The sequence below is a fragment of the Melospiza melodia genome, chromosome 4 (assembly GCF_035770615.1).
Source record: "Melospiza melodia melodia isolate bMelMel2 chromosome 4, bMelMel2.pri, whole genome shotgun sequence".
Lineage (NCBI taxonomy): Eukaryota > Metazoa > Chordata > Aves > Passeriformes > Passerellidae > Melospiza > Melospiza melodia.
In genome coordinates, this window is record NC_086197.1 from 19,034,288 (window position 1) to 19,057,387 (window position 23,100).

The 23,100-nt window shown below is 41.3% G+C and overlaps 1 protein-coding gene across 1 annotated transcript in view; it reads right to left on the minus strand.

Moving 5' to 3' along the window:
• Positions 1-90: 90 nt before the first annotated feature.
• AGK (acylglycerol kinase) overlaps positions 91-23,100 on the minus strand; it is a 36,442-nt gene continuing 13,432 nt past the window's right edge. Inside the window, exons 4-15 of the mRNA XM_063154110.1 lie at positions 22,484-22,559; positions 21,045-21,137; positions 20,096-20,128; positions 18,051-18,145; positions 15,972-16,041; positions 15,111-15,190; positions 13,030-13,087; positions 10,592-10,736; positions 9,478-9,575; positions 7,191-7,261; positions 2,955-3,039; positions 91-1,073 (exon numbers count right to left, since the gene is read on the minus strand). Coding sequence (XP_063010180.1) covers positions 936-1,073; positions 2,955-3,039; positions 7,191-7,261; positions 9,478-9,575; positions 10,592-10,736; positions 13,030-13,087; positions 15,111-15,190; positions 15,972-16,041; positions 18,051-18,145; positions 20,096-20,128; positions 21,045-21,137; positions 22,484-22,559 — 1,042 coding nt within the window. The 3' untranslated portion in view covers positions 91-935. The remainder of the gene's footprint in view (positions 1,074-2,954; positions 3,040-7,190; positions 7,262-9,477; positions 9,576-10,591; positions 10,737-13,029; positions 13,088-15,110; positions 15,191-15,971; positions 16,042-18,050; positions 18,146-20,095; positions 20,129-21,044; positions 21,138-22,483; positions 22,560-23,100) is intronic.

A 23,100-nucleotide genomic window follows, 5' to 3' on the forward strand; every position in this document is an offset into this window, starting at 1 on the left:
AACAAAACTAATTATGGTACTGAGGCTCAAGTGGATGGAGGTTGCATATGGAGTGGTGAGCACTGTTTACATTACAGAAGAACAATCAGCCACAATAAATAATAAACTTTATTTGGATATCCTTACTGGCATTTACTACTGCAGGAATAAAAGGAATATTTACAAAAAACAAAAAAAAAAAAAAAGACTCACTCAGCTTGTTAAAGAGTCTGTCCAAAAGTACTTCATACAGCTTTGGGTCAATGATGTTTTCCAATTTGCTTCTGTACAATATACCTAAATTGGCCAAAGGAATACATTTCTACTATGTAATTATTGGAACTCTGTGCTGTTGAATCTGGCAGGATGAAAAAATTAACAAATATATTATCAAGATACATATGGGGAATTTTTAAACTTGCTCCAAAGCTTTGTATCACCAACCTCCAGTTTATTTTGTGACAGAGTCAATAACCAACCATCTATTTTAATGTGCCAATTCCAATATTTCACAGAATTCCTTAGCATTATTCCCCCCAAATATTTTTTTCCCAGGACCCCAGGTTTTGCAAGATTTTTACATGGGTAAAGTAAACCTAAACTCTTAGAACACAAGGACAAGTCTACTTAAATTGTACTTTAATATACAATTGCATTACAGCAGTAGCATCTGGCACACAGCACTCAGCCTGTAGTGCTGTAAATTATGTAAATGATGACTTCTTAGAGGAGGGGGAAGAAAAGATGTCATCAAGTTAACATGCATTTTTCAGAATTTTCATTTGCATTTTTAACCCCTTTGAGACCAGTCAAGTCATACACTTCCAATGGAAGTACCTTGCACATAAAAATAGCCAAAAGGCTTATTAGTCTAGTGGGGTTAATCAGGTTGGTTAGGTCTCACATGCCTTGAAGAGACAGACCCTGGTGAACACTGGCCCCTCTGCCATGAGCTGTCAGTGCACCACTGCCTGCAGCAGCTGCTCTCTGATTTTGGGGTCACAGAAGAAGCGGAGTTTGCGGGGCAGGAGCTTCACCTCCACAGGCATCGCTTCATACTCCTCATTATCAATGCCAAAGGATCCCTCAGTGCCCTGTGTGCAGTGAGTTAAACATCAAGTGTTATTTCAGCAAGGCTGATTTTACTAATAAAACACAGCTGCATACTTAGCTCAGTCTCAACCAAGATCACCCCCTGCCTCTGCCTTCCAGCCCATCTTCTCTCCACAACACAGGGAGACCTATCATTCACCACACAGAATGTATTAAGAGTCTGGTGCATGAGATGTTACCTCACTTAGTTACTAATTGGTGATAATTAAACGCTAGGAAGCTCTAATGACCCGCATTGTTTATACTGAAGGATTCTTTTCTATTGGAACTACAATTATGTGCACTTAGATCTTGGGTCTGCCAGTGGTGACATAAACTAATCTGCACAAATGCCTGTTAAGTAACTTTTATTAAATCCATGTTACAAACCCCTTTCAGCTTTGTTTTACTGTATTGATCTGAAACATGAGATGCAAAGTAATTTACTGGCCAGGAATTAGTCAGCAGTAGAATTTTCTCAAGTGTTTAATGCTGATAAAGTCACCATGTGATTAAAACCATTCATCAAAATGGCAGGCTGACTACCTAAAAACAACTTCAGTGACTGCTTTGTGTGCCCTTGACTCACGGGAGGGCTGTGGGTACTCAAACCAACTCCAAGGGAACTGGGACACCAGAGCAGCACAGACATGGGGAACAGTACAAGTTCTGGCAGTCAGAGGTACAGCAAAGCAGTCCAACCTCCATCAACATGAACTGGTTGAGACTCATCTGGGCTGCCTCCAGTTCCTCCACTGGAACTGGTCCATGAAGTCAAACACTGCTCTGTACCATGCACCCATCTTCTGAAGACCTTAGCAGCAGCTGCAGTACAAACAGCTCATTTTATACCGCAACCCTTACTTATGGCCCAGCTGTACTTAGCCCAGCACCTCAGAGTATTCTTTCAGAATCACAAATTTGCCATTATCTGAATTCAAGGCAAGCATTAGGATGCTGGTTAATCATGACATCATAATTCATGATTTTTTTTGGTAGCAACAGATTTTTTTTGCCTTTCAACAAATTCTTTATCCCTTAATATGGAATTATTTTGCCAAATGATAGATCACTTGAAAACAGAAATTATCTATGAGATTGATTTAATGTCCTTGTGAAAACAAGAAACTGAACTCCCAGGGCCGCAATAACAGCTCAGAGGTAGGAAAAGACAAATCTAAATTATACAGGCAGGCACAGCTTTGTCTTCTTTCTCAGCTTCATCATTTCAAAGTTTTGAGGCACTTCCTTATACTGATCTCAGCTCCCCTGCCCTGTCTCACCCTCCTTTGTCTCTAATATTTATCTTCTTCTCTACAACACAATGCCTTCTGGGGTAAAATGTGCATATCTTTAGTGCTAAGGAGAAGAAGATCTGCATTACAGAATGCTTGAATCAACAGTGGATCATCTGGTCCAACCTCCCTGTTAAAGCAGGGTCATCCCAGAGCACATTGCACAGGACTGTGTCCAGATGATTCTTTAGTATCTCCAGGGAGGGAGACTCCACAACCTCTCTGTGCAGTCTGTTCCAGTGCCTGGTTATCTGCACAGTAAAGAAGCTCTTCCTCATGTTCAGGTGGAACTTCCCACTTGTATGCAATACACTCAAGTAAGAGACCCTTTAACCATCATGACTGTCTCTTTAAAGGATCTGCCACTATTTCCTGGCAGAACAAAGCTCCCCCATCAGGTTTACAGACTACTTGGGGAACTTCAGTCTGCCTGTCCTGGCAAGGGACTCATGGCTGCACTGTGGAACTCAGTGTCTCACCTGCAGTGTAATCAATCTCCCAGATTTAGAGTAGGGATTTCTTAAAGTGCAGCATCAACAGGTAGAGGAAACAAAGTGAAAGAGTTTTTCAGCTCTCCCAGCTTCTCACCTCTGGAAGTTGCAAGATGCATCTGCTGGCTTGGATGCACTGACTCCCTTCAGGGCACATGTGTGGGTCACGCATCTTTTGACTTCTGTCCAAACCAAAAGAGAGGTAAGGTAAGGACATGCTTCTCTCACAAACAGCCTTCTTCAGGGATGGCATTTTGTTGTGGTAAATCACTATGCATTTGGTAAACTTAGAGGTTATATACACAAATATTTGTGGGTTTAACTGTGAAAAAGTAGAAGAGTCCTTCCCTCTTCTGCTGCAGTCAATGCTAGTGCACCAACAGCCTCCAACCAGCTTCTGCTCTGAGGCCCACTAATTATATTTGAACACTGAGCACAGTTATGTGCTCTTCACTTCCATGCTGAACTATGCACTTCCTGCAGTGACTACCATCTCCTCATAGCTCATGCAACTAAACTTACCAGCAACCTAAAAAACCTAAGCCAAAAAAAGATAGTAATTTAATGGTTCAATGTAACTATAATTCTATCTAAAAACAAACAAAACACCCCCATTTTTCATATCAAAACCAATCAGCATGACATTTCCTATCAGCTGCTTCTGTTATCACTCATGAAGAAACCCTCATCATTTTATCCATTCCAAACAACATATCCAGTTTTGACAATTTCTCTCTTCTAGTACCTGTGAGATTCTTATTTATGTACTGTACTTAGGTAAGTGCTGCTTCCTTTCCCATGCCGGTTGATGTCAAAAGGGACCACATGGAATGCAGTTTCCTGCCTTGGAAAGCTGGTGTTGCAAGTGCCATGGTCTATTCCAAGGCTTAGGCTGCTGTCCTGTCACTGTCTCAGCTGTTAGAGACACTGAGCTGTGATTCCTTTTCCCCACAAGTGCTGCTGCAGAGTGAGCACCAGCTCTGGGCTGTGCTGACCTTCCTCTGGCCTCCTGACTGACCACAGGCAAAGGACACACTGCACCCCAGGCAGCAACCTCTCAGTCTGGGCCCCTCTCCAGACAGACAGACAGCAGCATATAAATAGCAGAGATAACAGCACAGAATTACAGTGTTAATACACCACAACTCTCAAGCATGGTGGAATTATCACAGATATTTCTCAGACAGGCAATGCCTGCTGTCCCCAGATTTCCATCTCTAGGCTGATATGAAAGAAGGGTGTATTTTAATATAGCCTAGGAAAAGAACTCACAAGAGCATGTCAGAATTTCCCTGTACACCAAGTCTTCTATGCCCTGAGGAAGGCAGTGCCTCTAAAGTCACAGAAAATCCCAGAGAAGGATCATGAGAAGAAAGGGCTGAAACAGGAGATGAAAATGAAAGACAAAGGAAGAAAAGCTAAGGAAAGGGCAAGGAAGGACAGAAGCAATATTAACTGTGGAAAGTTTGGTTTTAATCAAATATGTATACACTGAAAGATTGATGAGTGACTGTGAGGGAATTAAACATCCTCCAGCAATATAAATTATAAATCATTGATGGCATGCAATACTGTCAGTTTATACAGGGCTGTACAAACAAGCAGCAAGATTTCTCACTTAAACTTTAACCTGCTTAGAGTTTATCATACAAGGTCCTAGATACTAGATAGATACAAGGCATACTCTGGTGAGTAAACAGATTTTTTTGGCCAGTGAAGGCACATGAAGCTTCTATAGAGATGTAATTATGAGGTCAAGGTAAACTCAAAAGAGCCAAGACATGGAATTAAAGATCAATCAAAGTAGAACACTGGTAGAAGCAAGTAAGACAACTCCATCTGCAGTGATTGCCCCTCTAGTGGTCCAGCAGAAAAAAAATCATAATCCATTTCCTTTAGACTGCTCCTCACTCAAGACCAGACAGCAATGTGAAATAGATACAAGATCAGAAGTCTAACAGCAAGTTTCCATTGATTGTTGCATCCCACTCTATGCGGGACCGCAGAAACACAGGCAGAGAGAGAACCACAACACCTACTGCACATAACACACAACTAGAATGTCATTGTCATATCCAGAAGCTGCCAATGTTAAATGAGTCAGAGTGAGACCTCTAACAGTGCATCCCAGTTTTATGCACTGTGGATGATAACTGCAATCATGCCTTGGAGTGACAGATCTCCATACTTACATATACAGAATCTAAACTGGCTACCAGGATGTGGATTACTGATGCCACACTTTCCATGCCTGCTCTCCTTCCCTGCAGCACTCCTTAGCAAGCACTCCACTGTAAACAACTCTTCTTCTCCCACCTTATTTAAACATCTATGGCTGCTGTGGATGCTCTTGTTCACACAGCCAGAGGGCACTTTTATACACCTGGGATGACTTCCTCCTTTCTTGGAAATGCAACAGCAGCTGCCCTCCAGCACGCTGATGCATCCCCACACCTCCCCAGACACACACACTGCCTGAGCCTCCATGGCACTCTCCTGCTGGATGTGTGGTGACCCATCAGCTCATGTCAGTGCCCTCTCCAACATAAAAACCCCTTGTTATCTGCACTGATAAGGTATTTCCCCTAAAAACCTTTTTCAACCCCACAATTCTGGTATTTAAACTATGCAGTAAAAAAGAAGAAAAAAGAAAGAGCTGTTTCACACATTTCCAAAGACAAACCCTGTTGCTGCTAGGCAATGGGGGGCCTCTGATAATGGGCTTAACTCAACTCCAGGTGGCAAATCACAGTGGGACCTCTGAACACCCTGATTCTGCCTTGAAAAAACAGGGCACCTTTTCTCTGCTCTGACTCCTCTCTGTACAACTAACCATCCTCTCCCACACACCTCTTTGTCTTTCTTTGTTACCTACAGGCTTTTGGGCACTATTTAATCAAAAGAGCTTGTTTCTCTGAACTTTGCTTGAACAGCTCAAAGCTTTCAGTACTGCCTCTAATTAGCTCTCAACAGCAGGGCTGTGGTAAAGCCCCTCAGAGGCTTTTTCTGCACGACACTGTAACTGCAGTCAGAAATGAGCCACACTCCTGCAGGGAGCATGTCCAGCCAACACAGGAGGTATTATTTACACTGGGAATACACTTGAATATGCCCCCCTCAAGTCACACAAGCTCATCTACTTTTTTCTGCCAGCAAAGTGTTTGAGAACCCAGAATATCATGTCCTTTATGAGACCAGATTCCTCTTGCTTCTAACAGGAAAACTGCCTCCCTCTTTCCCTCTGTAGCCTTCAAAGCAAACAAATCAGTCCCAGGCAACCACAGTCCACATGCTCATGCAATTTGAAAGCAGCTGCAGGTGGTAACTGACTTACAGTGTATGCATAGGTCTGAAGATTTTATTCCCACTGGGGCTCCTGGGAGACTCAAATAAGAGGCCTGAGTTGGCATCAGTATCATAAACAAGTATCTTGCAGGAATTATTAGGGTGAAACTGTGCAGGTAAAACTGCACTGAAATCCCCCCACTGATTTCACTAGAGGGAGCTCGAAGACTGAGAAAACACCAAATGAAAAGGTAATATGGAGAGGAGCTCCCCTGGATTCAGCAGGAAAATCTGTTGCTGGGAAAACCTGCACTGAAGATGCAATGTATTTGTGAGTGGGACTGTAAGAAGGAGCTGGAAAAGGCAGCTCTGATTTGCTTCTTGTAAGAGCAGGAGGAACAAGCACACCACAAGACATCATCACAAACACAAAGGCAGCAGTAACATTCACTTTCTCCACACACTGCTTCTTCATACCTGCAGCCTTTTTTATTCCACATACAAGCAGGACCAGTATATTTGCTTAAAGTTCCTGTTTAAATTCACACCTTCCAAAGTTCTTCCAGCTCAGACCTAATTTCTCACAAGAGGTATTGAGGCAAGGAAGCTTTTATTGGAGGAGGCCCTGTCTAATCACAGTTCAAGAATTCCCAGGCACCACTAGTACAAACAAATCAGCTCTGTGACCCACCTCTCAATCCACTGAGCAGCTAGGGCTGAGAGATTCTGGGCTAAGTCTGCACAGCTGCCTATAAAACTCACTAAGGACAGTAATATCCAAGCTGTACTGACTTACAGCAACAGGGGAAAACATGAAAGGTATAGCAAACTCAGAAGCTAGGAAGAACTCCAGGTTCTGGACTTCTGCCTTGTTTACAGAAACAGAAGACGAGTGAGAATTTTAAAGAATAAAAGTACTAGTCCCTGAGAACAGTACTGGCTGATGTGCTTTGCAGTCCTCCGCTTCTGAATCTTGCAGCACAGCATGAGAGAAAACTAGCACACTTTTCAGAGACCCTGGGCCTTTTTGCAGCCTTGCCATACTCACCCTCTGTGAACAAACTCCCCTTTGCTGACACACTCTGCCTCGATGCAAATGTCCATGAAGTCCTTAGTGCGCTGTGCAAAAAAGGATTCAGGAATCAAGCAGTTAACATCTCAAAGTGCCACACCCATGACACTGCAATATGTTCACACAATGGCCACTCCTTTGTCCCCCAAAAGGAGGCAGAAGATGCATTTCTGCATTTCATGCTTTATTCAAATCTCAACTTGAGATTTGAATTAGAAATTACAGACGGTATTTTCCCATTAATGAATATTCAATAAATACCACAAGAAGCAAAATAATGAGTCACACGTTTGGCTTCTTGTTACATTTAAAGACAATAGCAGATCTCTTAGGCTCTTAATTTCTATTCAATGGGTCTTTCATGAATTTAAGCAATAGTACAATGATAAAACATTTGGCCACCAAACACCACAGTAAGAGGATTTTAAACAATACAAATTGGAAATCAAAGTGTCCTTGGTAACAATCCTCTAAACTCCTTACTTAGCTTTCCCATTTACACTGCCCTTACACTGAGTACAGTACAGCTTTTTTCAGGAAAGCAATTTTGATTAAGACACAACTTTTTTTTTAATGCATTTTAATATTTTTGTCCTGGCAAAAGTCATAGTGAGCAGATGCAATCAAAATGACAGAAGTAAAAATAAATGCATCTATTAGTGTAACTTGGTTTACTCCTTGGTTTATTCCTGTGCTGTTCTGCAGAGGCACTGCCTGAGCTACACTTGTATGGCTTTATCAGCTTCCCTCCAGTGGGGCAGCCTCTGCATGAATCTGAGGTGAGACACAGACTGGCTGGCAGCAGCCAGCAGGTATGGCTGGTATGGATTGCAGAGAGGTGCTGGGCAGCTTTGAGGACTACAGGGACAATGGTTTCAAGAGAGGGACTTGAATGCAGTAATAAGGGATCCACACTTGTAGAAAAAGAGTATTAGTATCAAGTATGCACTATCAAGATACTTCCTACTCTAGAAACAAGAAAGTACAACTGGCCTAACATGAACTTCTCCATTTCTCTAGGTTATACAAGAGACCTGAGAACCCTACATCACTTCCTTCTTTTCAAAACCAATATTAAAGTGCATCTTGAAGGCCTAAGGGAGGCAAAACAGACAAAACCACAGAAAGTATCTGATTGCCACAAACTCCCTCATGCTCTCTGTTTTTGGTAGGTCTGTTTTTACTTTACATCACTGGCTCCAATCCAGTTCAACAACCAAAACTCTTCAGTTCAAGTGTCACCTAGAAACCACTAAAAAATATCCAAATACTAGTCTCTGTCTAGCTTCTACCATTACTAGGACACTGACAGTCCAAATCATAAACCACAACAAAGAAGAAACTAAAGTTCATGGTGCTATATTCTAAAAAGAAACTAGGAGAACATTAAAAAACTATATTTGCCTGTTTGGGTTCTTTTGGTCTGATCCTACAAGATAACATATCAATACAACTCACATTTTTATGTTCATAAAAACCCTGACTTCTAAGGAAGAAATATGTTGCAGAAAGCTCAATGCCTCCTGTTAACCTGGGTATAGTGGCAAGGGTTACCTGCACCCTCGAGGAAGAAATGAAGGGCAGCTCACCAGTATAGGATCACTGTGTAAGCATTTTCCTGTAAAATTAAAGACTGACATCCATCCAAATAGCTTTCACAGCAGTAAAATTGCACCAAAACACAGGCATGAGCCAAAGAGAGGTTCTAAAACAGTGTATGAACAGCATGAACGTGCTGAGAAGGTTATGACAGGAACAGTTCCTTTGATGCCTTGCTTCTATTCTTTCAACCACCTGCACTTCCTTTCCTTCAAATCAGTGTAGCCCATGTCCTTTCCGTAGTACCAATTATTTTTAACTCCACTCTGCAAGTCTAAAAAAGAGAGGAAAATAAAAAATTCCAGCCAGACACTCAGGCTCAGCTTCCTTCTAGCAGCAGTTGATAAAAGAGAATCACTCTCACATAAGTGAAGAGGGAAAGGAATGCTTCTTGGTGCTTTTTTTACTCATGGGAAATCCTGAAACTTCTGTTTAGCTACTGAAATCTTGTGCAAATTCTTTCTGATCCCACTGCATCCCAGTTTTACTTTGGTCTCCTGTACTTTCAACACTGGATTTGAAACTTGCCCATTCCTCGATCATGGATCTCTTCTTCCATGAAGCAGTAAATGTTATTTATATACACCCAAGAATGGGAGTTAAGCAAGACAGGAAAACCCTGTGGGCAGGCAGCATTTGGAATCCCATTAGCTTATGGTCTTACTGCTAGATCAAGCTGTTTGTTCCGAGTTGCAATGGAAAGCTCAATGGTGGACAGCTTCAGCTTCTCCCAGTCCTCAGGGGCTATCTCCTGGGGGAACTCTGTGCAGCAGGAAGAGAAGGAATCAGTCATTCAGTGGAATTTAATGACACAGATCACTATGAAGCAGATGACAGACACAAAAATCAGTCTGAGCCATTCCGGCCACTGGTTTTGTTTCTCTAAAATGTCAAAATCTTAAATTAAAAGGGAGCTTAGAAGTACTGAAGAAAAGAAATAACACCATCAGCATTTGCATAGTATCAGAAAAGACTGTCAAACACAGTACATCACAGCCCTGTGAATCCTCATGTCCAGGGATTGACAGATCTCCTGGGCTGGTGACAGAAACATTTAGAAAACCCATGAAATGTCAGCACCAAAAAACCAGGAAACCAATGTTCAGGAGGCTGTGGTAACACATTTTCTACAGGAGGAGCTCCACAGTTCAGTTCTTGTATCCAGGTCACCTGGTTCATGCTCCTGCATGAATCATCTCTGCTAGCCAAGGAGGAATGAGGTCTTAGCAACAGACTCTCCTTCCACAACCCAACCCAAGTGAGACTCAGAGAACACAAAATTTATGGTACAGAAAGAATTTAACATACTAAGAGAAATTGAGGCCTGGCCCAAATGTTACTGTTCTATTTACAGCAACAATTGTTGCTTTGTGTTAGCAACTCTCCCCACCCTGGAAAAACAAGGGCTGCTCCTCTCTGCCCAGCTCACTAAGAAGCCATTCTGCTGAAGAAGATTAAGAAGCTCACCCAGAAGTGCCAAGTATCCTCAATGGATGCCTCCACTGCAAAGGCAACTGTGAGTCCAGGGAATGCCCTGGGTTCTCTAAGTGAGTATTTGCTTATGAGACCACAAACATCTGTTCCATTTCTGAGAGATGCCTCTATAACCATCTTGAACAAAAATCATAGTTTAAATAAATAAAAAAAGGAAACAAATAAATAACAGCAACAAAGAAAGAGAGCAGTGAAGCAGACATGCCCTCCACACAACACAGCCCTGGATGTGTCAGAGGAGCAGAGCCTGCCTGTGAGTTGATGGCAGAGCACAGCCAGCCCACCTTTTGGAGATGACCAGTATGATCGCAGCCGTCGGTAAAGCCTCACATACAAAGGAGGTCTGGATGATTTCTCCTCTGGCTCCTCTGGAGGTCTCTCAGTTGGACCCACGTACATGAGACAAGCTTGATGTTTCTGAGGCCACTCCTTGGATTTACATGGAAAGAAAAGACAGAAGATAAAGGGCATTTTGTTGAGGGCATGTCCTGTTTATTCTTTTTAGTCCTGTAGCCTATTTACTGTGTACTCACACATAGTCCTGCAGAGCTACTCAGGCCACCCCACTGCCTCAGCCTACTTTAATGGCTCTCCAGTCTCCAGGTTCATTGGTGAGATGACAACTCTGCAGTTTCAAAAAGATTACCCACAGTTCCCAAATCCACTAATCTAATCCTTCCCTGCACAGGAGTGAGGGCATTTTCCCCTCTGTGAACAGAGGGTGAAGGGATGTTTCCTTTGCTGCTGAGGTGTGGTAGGGTGACACAGCTGCTTCTGGCTGGAGGGAACAACCCAAACCAGCCAGGTCACCAGCAATGTCTGAAAGCACAGCTGGTTTCTGCATGGCAACAAGGCAACCTCAAAGAGCAACTGCTCAGCAGGATCCAGTGCAAACAGACAAAGCCTGCAGTGCTGTGTGCAGCCAAGGGGCACTAAAACCTGACAGGCCTTTGTTCTCCACAACTCAAATAATCCAGACCTGACCTGATAGCCAGGTGCTTCTGAACAGCAACACAACAGCTCTTAAGGCAAGTCATGTGACCTTCATAAGGCATCTTAAAAGAAAAAAGAGAAAAGTACTAACACATTCTTGGTGATATTTCAGATTCCAGCATCAGGGCTACAGAAGAACCTTAGCTTTCAAAATATCTCCAGACACTGACAAAATTTATTTCGCATCATTGTTTTGAAAATAATTTCAGAAATGCTCCAAACATAGGACATTTAATTGGTTTTTAAATTTATATACTAAAACAACACAGCCAAGAGCCCACTTGAACTCAGTACAATTATTTTTCTACGTACAAAATTTCAGAAGTAGTTTTTGATCATGCAGCACAGATTGGTAAACTAATTCACCTCACACCTCTGAGAGCAAGGAAAGACTACACTCTCATACCTACATAATAAGCAGGACAAACAGAGGTTGTATCAGTAGGGCAGTACACAAACAATAAATATTAATGATTAAACGGAAAAGCAGAAATGCTGTGTAATTTAAGCTTGTGTATTTTAGAAAAGACGATAACACTCATAACAACGCCCCTACCAATATCAGAGGTGATATTTCCAATTACACTCTTTTTCAGCTACAGGTCATCCTGTTTCAAGAGACAACCCCAGTAAAACCAGAAAATATGAAGTGTGGAGCAGCAAACACAAGCCAGGAAGAGATTAAACTCAACAGGCTGGAGACACCTCTTGTAGAAATTAAAATCATAACACAAGAGGCACATGTGAATATCACAATTAGGTGAGATCAGGTAGAAAGTTTTCTATCTAAATGGCTGAAGAAGTGGGCACTTCTCTTTAACCTTCAGCAGGTTAAACAGATCTTTTTAATGTACAATTAATAGCTCACCAGAGAAATCCACTATCACCAGCCCCAGCTGAACCTAAGGACTCAAAAAAAGTGAGAAAGGAGGTGGACAGAAAAGAAGAATAGGTTTCTACCTAGAATGCCAGAAGCATAACCTCAAATTTTCTGTGGATGAGAGGGGGGGAAAAGCCTTCCCAACTTTTCTGGATACATTACTATTAATCCCCTTTACAGGAGCTGCCTCTAAAGGAAGCACTGGCATTGTCACAGACAGCATGGCTAGACTGCACTATTTGATCTGCTGTACCAGCTCCTGGGCATTTTCACTGCCTTTCAGGAGGCTCCTTGTATGTTGAGAGAAAAGGAAAACCATGTGAATGAAAATGCCTTACCTTTAATGCAGGTCAAATTTAAATCTTTCCAGGATCAATTTTAAGCAACAGGAAAGTTTAAGGTGAGATAAAAGCTATTCATCTTGATGTTTATTTTACTACACAAGGAAGCCTGATTATCAATGTGCATGAGCAGTCTAATTATAGACCCTTCTGCCAGATGAATAAATCAGAGTGAAATGTTATAACAAAGACTGTTGAGAAAATGTGGCTGAGCACTTTAGCACTCCACCACTGCTGCTCACCAGTTTCACAAGGGGTTACTGGCTTCCCCTGGTGATCTTGTAGCAAAAAAGCAAAAATTCAAAAAAAAAAAAAAATTAGAAGTATTTTTCTTCTCCTTCCTCTCTTCAGCAGTAATCTATCAATTGGTAGGCTTTTTTTAACAAGTTGAGTTCTAGCCCCATTTTATATTGTTATCAGAATCCTTCAGGAAAGCTTGCAGCCATATTTTACAAAGCAAAGTCAGCCTGTTCATTTCCCAAACACATTCCTCACAATTAATGTTTACCTTAAATATACTGAACAAATGAGCTGCTTTGGTTTTCAGAGGCCCAAGGTACCAGTACCTGGAAAAAGAACAGAAACACAATTTCTAAGATATCCAGGGATTAATACTGGGAAAGGGAGAAACTCTGCATATAGTCAGAGCATACAGACTGAGTTAGTGCTTCCTGACAACCTTTAGCTTTTTGATACAGTAAAATAGTTTCTGCACATCACCAGCAGCCCAGCAGTGACATCCCTATCCTGAGTTACACATCACCAAAATGCAGTGTATAATCTTCACTACAGGCAGCAGGACATCTCACTATCAGAATTTTACTTTGTTATGGGAGACAACTGGGGATGATTCAAAGGTGTGCGGTCTAACAGCTGATGGTGTGCATCTCCAACATGCAATACAGCAAATTTCAAAGATTGGAGGAAACAAACAAAAGCCAAAGGCTTCAGTGACAAAAGAATCAGCCAACGTTCATAAGTCCCAAAAGATTCTCACATCAAAATCAGGGTTTTACAAAATAAAAATCCTGCCATCCATGCAGCACTGTACAGAATCTAAAGATGTGACTGTATTTAGGCAGGCTTGGAACATTCTGATCAGTGTCATTCACCAAAGAGGGTCAACAAAGCACATTGAACACCACCAGCTCAAGAATTCTGCAGATTTAAGGGTCTCATCAACCATTAAGGCATGCAAATGTGCCACCACATCCCCTCAAGCCATGAAATTGTCTGTAAAATAGTAACATAAGACAGCACTACATCTCCAGCAGCACAGTCCTTCGCAGAGGGACTGTCAGACACACTTCTGGAACTGTGTCTCATGGCTTAACTCCCTTTGAGTTCTTTTCAGTTTATGATCAGCTGCACTGGAACACACCAAATGCTTTTAGTCCAATAACCCATCTCTCACAGGGAGCAAAAGTGGAGGAAGTGGGAAAGTATAAAAACAGGACAAGCACACGAGGATTTTGTTCCAAGCAGACTCTGAGCACTTGTTCATTTGTTGCTGAAGTGCTTTCCAAGCTGGACACATTTCTCTGCATTCAAAAACATTTATGGAAGGAAACAGGGCTTGAGGACGTTCGTGTGCCTCATGTACCAAAGGTGCTGTCATGCCTCCAGCACTGAGCCCAAAGGACTCTTGCAAAAGGGAAGTGCTGCAGGGAAAGATGCAAAGGCTGACACCAGGAGAAAAGCAGGGCATGGGCAGAAAGGCCAGCAGGAGTGCAGAGCAGAGAGAAGAGCGCTTCCTTGGACTGGGGGCTACAATCAGCAGGAGAGCCTGCAGCACAGTCAAGTCAGCACCTACACAGCCCCCTAAGAATGTCCCTGGCCTCCCAGGGACCAACAACCTGAGTACTGCATCTCCCCCATCCCCTCTTAAACCTACTCGAACATTTGCCAGACAAACTCCAGAGGTCTGCTACCTATTCCTGACAAAGACAGCTCATTCACAAAGCACATGGTATTTCCTTACAGCTTTTACTACATTTCCTCCATAAGAGTTTGGGGAGTGAGCTGCTTTGGCTCTGCTGCTCCTTCAGCAGATAATGTCATTTGATACACAGACACTGACATGTTAAGTGTCCATTTGGAGAAAGCCCAATAATTATGAGTTTAACATTCAGAGAACAGTCATCAGATAGCACAGTCCATGCCACTTCTGGCAGGAACCTGAAGGCATTTCTACTGCATCTGATGTCCCTTGCTAGAATTGAGTTTCAGAGTACACACACAGCTTTTCATTGGCAGATGATGAAAAACAATGGCCAATTACTTTACTTAGACTTTACTCAAGGGAGAGATTTTCCCTCTGAACAATAAAGTTCCAGAAGCAGATACCACAAGGCAAGAAGAAAGTAAATACTTAAAAGAACAGGCCAGCACCAAATATTTATTTCAAATTACAAGAATTCTGATACATCTTACACTCTCATGTGTGTAATGAAAGATCCAGCAAGAGTGGGTGCCTCTGCCTGTCAGATGCCTACATTCAGAAAAAGACTTCCTTGAGAGAAGGGAGTGTATCTTTTTAGGCAACAGATACTAAAAAGGGTACAGTTTCAAAAAATAGTATTTTCTTACTTGCTAGCTTTAACTCCTGCATCTCTATAAGATCCCCATCTTAAACCAGAGACTGCAAACACAGGCTGCTCCTTTTTTCCCTGTAAAGAAAAATAAACATTGCAAAATTGCTTTCTCTTACCTTTTTTCCAACTTTATTTCTCAAGTTTGCAAAACAGCATTGCTACATAAAAAATTCTGTTAAATTTCTACACAGAAATTTAACAGAAGAGGTATGACAAAGAGCTAACAGCAATAAAGCTTAGCACAATTTAAGCACTGTACATTCCATCTGCTCCGGGGGAGGAATATAAGAGGAGAAGTTTTGAGCAGGTAGCCTGAGTTTGACTGCACACCCAGCAATGGCCATTTCATTTCGTGGATTTGACTGTTAGCCAAAAGCAAGGAGCTCTGCACAGCAACACAACACTCTTGCTGCAGAAATGTCCATTCTACAACTGAACAGAAAAATAATATTCAGAAACCACACGAGGCATAGTCAAAGGTTTTCCAATTTTGTATTTTTCAATTTGTCAAGAAAGCTATTAACTTCACAATCCACATGAAAGCATCAAATCAGCAGACAGCTATTGCTATCTCTCACCATTGCTACAGAAACGCCACTGTAGTAAGTTTTGTATTCATCAATATTCTCTGAGTCTCAAAGAAAGGCAATGTTGAGGCATTCTAGTGTTTTCTTCTGTTTAGATTGTCTGATGCCATAGCACATGGTGGAGAAATGACTGCCAGCAGAACTGCTGATATCAGAAACTAAAATTCGTAACAGCAAGACACAGAGGAAAACCAGTCCATGTAAACACAAAAACATCAGAACGGGAAAGCTTTAGAAATGTTGGTTTCCAAGTAAGTAGATGCTTTCACCTTGATCTGTAAGACATCAAGAGGAACTGTCTCTCCTTTCAAAATGGCCAATGTAGCATTAGTAATATGTCTGCAAAACAAACAGGAAAAAAGCAAAGGAAAACAAACAGGAATAAAAGAAATGAGTAAGCTTTAAAATTACTTTTTTTTTCCTAGCAAATTCCACTATGAGTCCAAGTAGGGCTTTTTTTCAGCAAAAGTAAAAACCCCAGGGAAACGTGCTGCACTCAACTGAAATCAGAAAGCAAAATGGGTGGTTGCAACACATGCCAAAATCTAACAAACAGCAAAATACAGAAAACAGCAAAATGAAATTATCAGTCTAAGCTTTTGAGATAGTTCTCCTTTCTGAGCTAACCTGGGAGGTCAGAGGCCAACTGTGTTACCTCCTATTTCAGATATTTAACACATTAAGGACATAAATCGTGGTTTTATTTTAGTGGTAGCAAGTGTTACAGCCTGGGAGAGCATGGGACAGCATGACTGGTCTCAACTCATATGTCTGAGATTGAACTGCATTAGTATGTGCTAATTTATTTTGAAGTTTTTAATCAATGTAAATCTACCTATCAGCAGTGCCCATATTGTTTAGGTCACCATTCAGTTGTGGACAGTAGACAGGGCACTTTGGTTACAAAATCTTTTAAGTCCACTAAATAGTCTATGTTCAAACCTTGAAGCATATACTTGATTGAAACCCCTTCTTTGTTTTCAAAGTTGGGTAATATTTAGTTTCCATACTGCATATGTTTCCAGTGTCTCAGCTGGACAAGGAAAAAATGCAGTTTTCAGATCCAGCCTGATATTCATATGAATCAGTGGGAGAAACTGCCTTCGGTTTCATCAGGATTACAACAGTGAGATAGATAAGGAAGCTGCTCTTCCCACAGCCCATCTTCTCTCCCAGCTCTTATCTTTCTCTAAGACCTTTACAGTTCCTACACTCCCAAGAGAGTGCTGAAGGATCCAAAGTCCAAATATTTCTTCCAAAAATATTACTTCTGCACTTCTCAACTCAGGTTCTGCCACTGGTGCGGGTTGTTGAGCGGCCTACTGACCAAATTACCTTCAACTTCTCCAGTGTGCTGCAGTCCCACCTGCACAGTTCATTACCTTGGCACAAGAAGATCATCCATTTCAAACAGCTTCTTTAGAACCCAAACGTAAATTATTATTTTAATCTTAGCTGCTGATTACAGCCTTGTCCACATTTCTGAGCTTCAAAGCCCTCTGGTAGTTTTAAGGAAGGATGTTATGCCAGCTGACTCGTGGGTTTTACGTATGATGGATACTAGCAAGGGCTCCACAAAGAGAACAATGTTAATGAGTTACTGGGAGACAGAGTGAAAAGATTTCAGGACCAAGAAGAAATATATTCATTATTATGTGAGGAGAGGAAGGGAAAAATTGAAAAGAGATGAAGTGTGGGGAAAAGAAAGATTGACTCTCTTTTCTCTATAGAAGTGGACAAAATAATCCTGCAGCAAACTGAACTGCAAACAACAGATATCACCGGACTGGATCATATTGAGGATGCTGAAGAATTGAGTTGTTGGATTACTGCCAGCATCAGTCCCACCACAGGGAAAGTCAGTTCTGCCCTGCAAAAGTCAGTAATGGGATCCAACCTTTCCCTATTGCTGTATGCCTTACTTTGCAGGTTCTAACCAGGCTATATGTGGACTGGTTTCTAGAATTCTTAGACTGGAGAAGGGTCAGAAAGAGGACTTATTTTTGGCTTATTTTGTCAAATCCTTGCTATATCCTTGTCATATCCTTTCTGCTATTCCTAAGAGGCTGATCCTTTTAATCTCTTTTTCTTTTTAAACTCTGAGCATCACACGATCACAGAGAAATTAGCCACAGCAAATGATTTCTAATAATACATACATTTCCTTCTTTTAATTATTAGTCAGTTTTTGGAAGTCATTAACTCAGGTAAGTCCAGAGAATCATCAGGCTCTGCCCAGAGACTGCCAACTTCTATGTAACACAGAAGAAAAAGAAAAGCATCAAGCTACCAAGAAGCACTGCTTCTTGAAAACAACAAACCATGTTTCAGAAATATGTGATACTTACTGGACTTGATTTGTGCACTCAGGGTACAGTGTGTGGCTCAAAGTGCAAGTTTTTCCAAGGGGTATGAATCCTATAGGAATCTTACTGAAGGCAGCCTGGACACATAAGGAGAATAAATTAACATTTGCATGAAGCTTCCTGTGTGGAGATCACAGCTGTGTCTGGCATCACCCCTTTGGCAGTGAGCACCAGGCACTTCCTCACACAATGACTCAGAACATGGCACCCAAATCTGTGAAGCCACCACTGCCAACTGGGTACAAAGGAGCTCTCTGTAATCATTAAGAGCATTGTTACATGCATTTTGGCAGCCACATCCCAACTAATGCATGGATTCTGTCAGCAATCTGCCATCTTCCTTAATACTGATGGAGCCATCACAGGCTGTGAATCCCATTTACCACTGCAGAAATCCCCCTCTGACAGAGTAATCTTGCACAGCAAAGAGATTTTCACACTTAAGGAAAGGAAATTAATTGATTGCTCTGCCATCCAAATCATGAAGCAGCAGAAGGTCTAATTTTTGGAAGTCACTGACCATATTATTTTTTTCTACAGCTGTTCAGGAAAAGGGCTTGTTGAAGGAGCAGGTTATTACCCTGTACCTCATCTCAAACCTTGCTTTTTGAAGCATGTCAGCAAAGCAGTGTAAACTACCCCATAGCCCAGTGCACCATGCCTGTCCTGGGGGATGCTGCCAGCCACACCAGGACACAGCCAGTCTGCAGCCACCTGGGGATTTCCCTCTCACTGCACACCCAAGCCCTCTGCCCTGCTGTGTCTGTGTCACCTGCAGGGGCTAACACTCTCAAACACCCTGCTCTCATTTTCTTCAGCACTGCTCTGCAGTGTGCAGATGAAAGGCTGTCTGCAGCTCCTGCAGTGAAGCTCTGCTCCCCTGGCTGCCAGGAACAGAGCTTCTGGAATCCCCTGCACAGGCTCCCATGCAGGCAACAGTGGTGTGACACCCCCAAGGGAAAAGGGAAGCAGGGCACAGAGAGAGGGAGCTCGAGAGCTGATCTCTGCTCCTAGGACACAGTGACATGATGGACAAGAATTCCTTGGCCAAAAACACGAAGTGACACAGTGGCAATGCTACAATGCAGTATTCCACCCATAATTGTGCTGGATGCAGAATTCCCTACACTACTGCAAAATGATCCAAGCTACATCAACATAAGAAGCCAAAAAATAAAGAGAAGGTAGCCAGTAAAGCCTCTAAACTTTGCTTCCACTATTGTCAGATTATAAAAGTCTCAGCATCCAACTATAATAATATTAGATTTAAAACAACGATGCACCAGAATTGATATAAGTAGCCTTCCTTTAAAAATATTGACTTGGTTGCAGAGTCCCCCTTGTCACATTCAGACAAAGCAAATGTCTAAACAGATACAATTCAAGCTGCCAAGGGTATCATCATAATCTTGTCTGGATTGTTTAATTGAGTTTTAGCCAGCTCCTGCCAGAAGGTTTTGGGAACAATGATTCCCTCCTTTCTTCAATAACACTGTCCTCCCACTTGAAAAAGAAAAATCTCTCTCATTTCCATTCAGAGTGATCCACCTTGAGAGGTTAAAATTTGCGTAGTACAGCCATCTGCATAGGTAGGTATGCACTGCTTGAAGAAACAGCAAAGCAATCCCAAAGCAGTAGGAGTGTGACCATAACTGAATTCAGTTTCAAGCCTGTACAAACACAAGAAAAACATGTATTTCTGCCCAATGCTTCTGCCAAACAAAGTGGCATGCACAGCTGGTCCATGGGTCTTTGAAAATTGAGCATTTGGCTTCTCCACAATCCCTGCTCTGACGCTGGAAACTTCCCAAAGCCATGGCTTGGGAGTCACTGCACTCCTTCAGAAAGGGAACAAAGAACAGCAGGCAGCATTGCAGGACAGCAGCCCAGCTGGATGGCTGCACAGAAAGCTGGCTCCAGAGTAGTAAGCAAAGTATTTGCTGGAGGCAGCTGAGGCCAAGAGACCACAGTGGATGAACAAGACACTCCAAGAAATAAACACAGTTTTTAACATGACACCTTCTCACCTCATCTGCTCTACGGAGAAGTCCAGTTATGACCTGAAAAACATGGGAAATGCTCTAAGAATTTTATTTTTCAGTTACAGTAAGAACAGATTAAACTCTTAACCACATTTAATCTTTGACATTTAAGGAGCAGCTACCCTTTTATGGAAGGTGCTACAGTTGTTTACATGGGAAAGGAGGAATGTTCAGCCTGCAAACATGTTGGAAACAGCAGGTTTATGAGTGTGCTTGAGTACATGCTGGTACCACAAGCAATGCCAGTGTAAATGTTTTAACACTGAATAATGCTCTGCATAATGCAAAACCAGCACTGATCAGTGCAATTAACACAAGGCCAGAATGACCTACAGATGTATTCTGATCTCTTTCTCTTAAGGTCACTGTATTCATTAAGCCATTGTCTTATGAAATCAGTAGTTAGAAATCAGGAACTGCTTGAATAAAATACAGTCTTGAAAAAGATAGTATCCCCCAGTTCTGCTCCAGTCATTAATCATCTTGACAATAGGCATTTATTAAATACGTTCCAAGCTTTGTTATCATTCCCACATAACTTTTAAATTATCTGATTCCCACTTAGGAAAATAGGCATTCCTCTTGGGGAGTTCATAGAGAGGAAGGAACTTTGAAAAATCAAACCACTACAACTACATCACACAGAAAGAAGAAGTTAGAATAATGTCCCTCCAAAGAGTTTGCTTATTCCAGAATAAAGCTCCAGAAGATAGCTACGTCACACATTCTTTTTGTCCTCCCTCCCATCATCTCTTAAGACTAATACCAAGCAGAGTATTCTGTCCCCAGAATATTAGAACATTTACTAAAAACACAGATTCTAAACTGGACAGATCTCTAGGAACAGTTGTTATGATGCTGCTACATTGCATAGACTGAATCTTCTTGCCCTCAGCCCAACCATGATTCTCAACAAACCAGGTTCCTGCAGTACCTCTTGGACTGTGCCATCTCCTCCTGCAACAATGATCAGATCTGTGTTTTCCATTAGTTCCAGAAGCTCTTTTGCTTGTCCCTCGTAATCAGTCTGAAGAAACAGAGATCCAAACATGAGCACTCAAATGACTATTTTTAGTGTATCTCTTTCATAGAAATAAGAATAATCTATCCATTTGGTTAATAGTTATTTTTATATAGGCACACAGTACTGTATATTACTTACATTCAGGGTTTTTTTTCAACTTATAAAACCAGATTGATGCATATTATATTATGTGCAAGTAAACACACACAGACAGAGGTTAAATGACATATCAGAGCAAATCTTACTCAATAGATCTAGAATACCACAGTAACCATCTTATTTCCAGGTAATATTACATTGAAACAAATCCAGGAGCCAATCACTTGCAGAAAAACTATCTTTTACAGCCAAAGTGCTCAAGTGCATCTCTTGAAACACAGCATCAACTACACAAAAGGCCATTGCCTGACAGCCACTGACAATGGATTTAGCAGTGAAGAGTACTGACTTTTTAAACCATTAAAACTGTTTTCTGAAAAATTCATGTCTTTTAGAGAGTCATCTCAGCCTCACTTCCTTACCCAGCCCTGTTCTGCCAACTTGTTGAGTCTAACACTACCAAGCATCAGTTTTAAGTCTTGCAAAATGATTTCTTCTCTTAGGGTGGGACTAAGTACATTTACTGATCAGAGAAAGGGATTAATAAAAAGAGCATTTTAATACTAAACCTTGTGGAAAAGATTCCAAGACGGAAAGATGCATATCAGAGTACTCTGCTGTTAGGGCACACTGACTATTAAGCAATCCACATAATCACAGCCTCAAAAAAAAACTGCAGAAAGAGCAGAATCCCTTCAATGTTTCCTTGTTCTTCTCTTTCCAAAGGAAACCTGTTTGTTAACTCACACCATTTAGAGCTCAGTGCTCTGCTTTCGTGGTGGGAATGTTGAATTATTTGGAGAGACACAGAAATAATTTGAGTGTAAAGATAAGAGGTTATTTTTAATTAATCTGAACAGTTCAACTGGATGTCAAAATTCCTCACTTTTCAATTCTTCAAGTTCAGGCAGAAATGACAAATTCAACAGCAATGGGCACGCACCACTAGCCAGCACTCAAATATTTAGAGAGATTTTTCTCAAACATGAATTATAGAAGGGCTGCTTGAGACAGACAAACAAGCATATGTACTGCTTTAGCTGAAAATTAAAATCTCACTACACTGTTTGAAAATCAACTGTGAATTAAAAAGATTAGGTATCTGTCTAATATCTCAGTGTTTATTTCTTCCTATAAGATGTCTACAGGACAACTGAGAATTTCAAATGCATACAGGTTCGAATTTCAATACTTCAAGAGGAGCAAGAAGAGTCAATATTTCCACAGCAGCAGGACCTATCAGTTCTTACCTTAACAATAGTTACATCCAAGCCAGATAAGTGCAAGATTGGTGCAGCATTCTTTTCAAAAAGGTTCCCAGCTTTGCTAGAAATAACAGAGTAAAAACTGTTTAATGATGCCTGTGGCTGAAAAAAATTAAAAAGGAAAGAAACAAATGAATAGCAAGAAGAAATCTACTTAAAACCAAGCATTCAATCTCCACAATCAGTCACTCAACCTGACAGTGAGGAAAGATGAGATTTCATGTGGTTCAAATGCATTACATTTCTAGTCTCATATCTCAGATGTCAGGGTTTTGTTGCAGTTTTAATAAGTGCACAAGATGCTATCTTACTTTTGCCAAAAATAATTTTAAAAACCCATTAAAACAAATTCATATCTCCAGAAAGAAATTTATTAGAAAATTAATGACTTACAAAGCACTAGCCTTTAGGACCACAAAGAAGCCCATACAGGCTTTAAAAAGTATTTTTAAAATCCTGATTATTTATTACTACTTATTATTAAACAAGGTTAGAAGCAAAATTCTGTCCTTTTTTGTGGCAGGACTGATAATTTTATGCCTGTCATTGCAACACAAAGTAATTATATCACTAACTAATAAATTGTTTGCAAGTAGAAACAT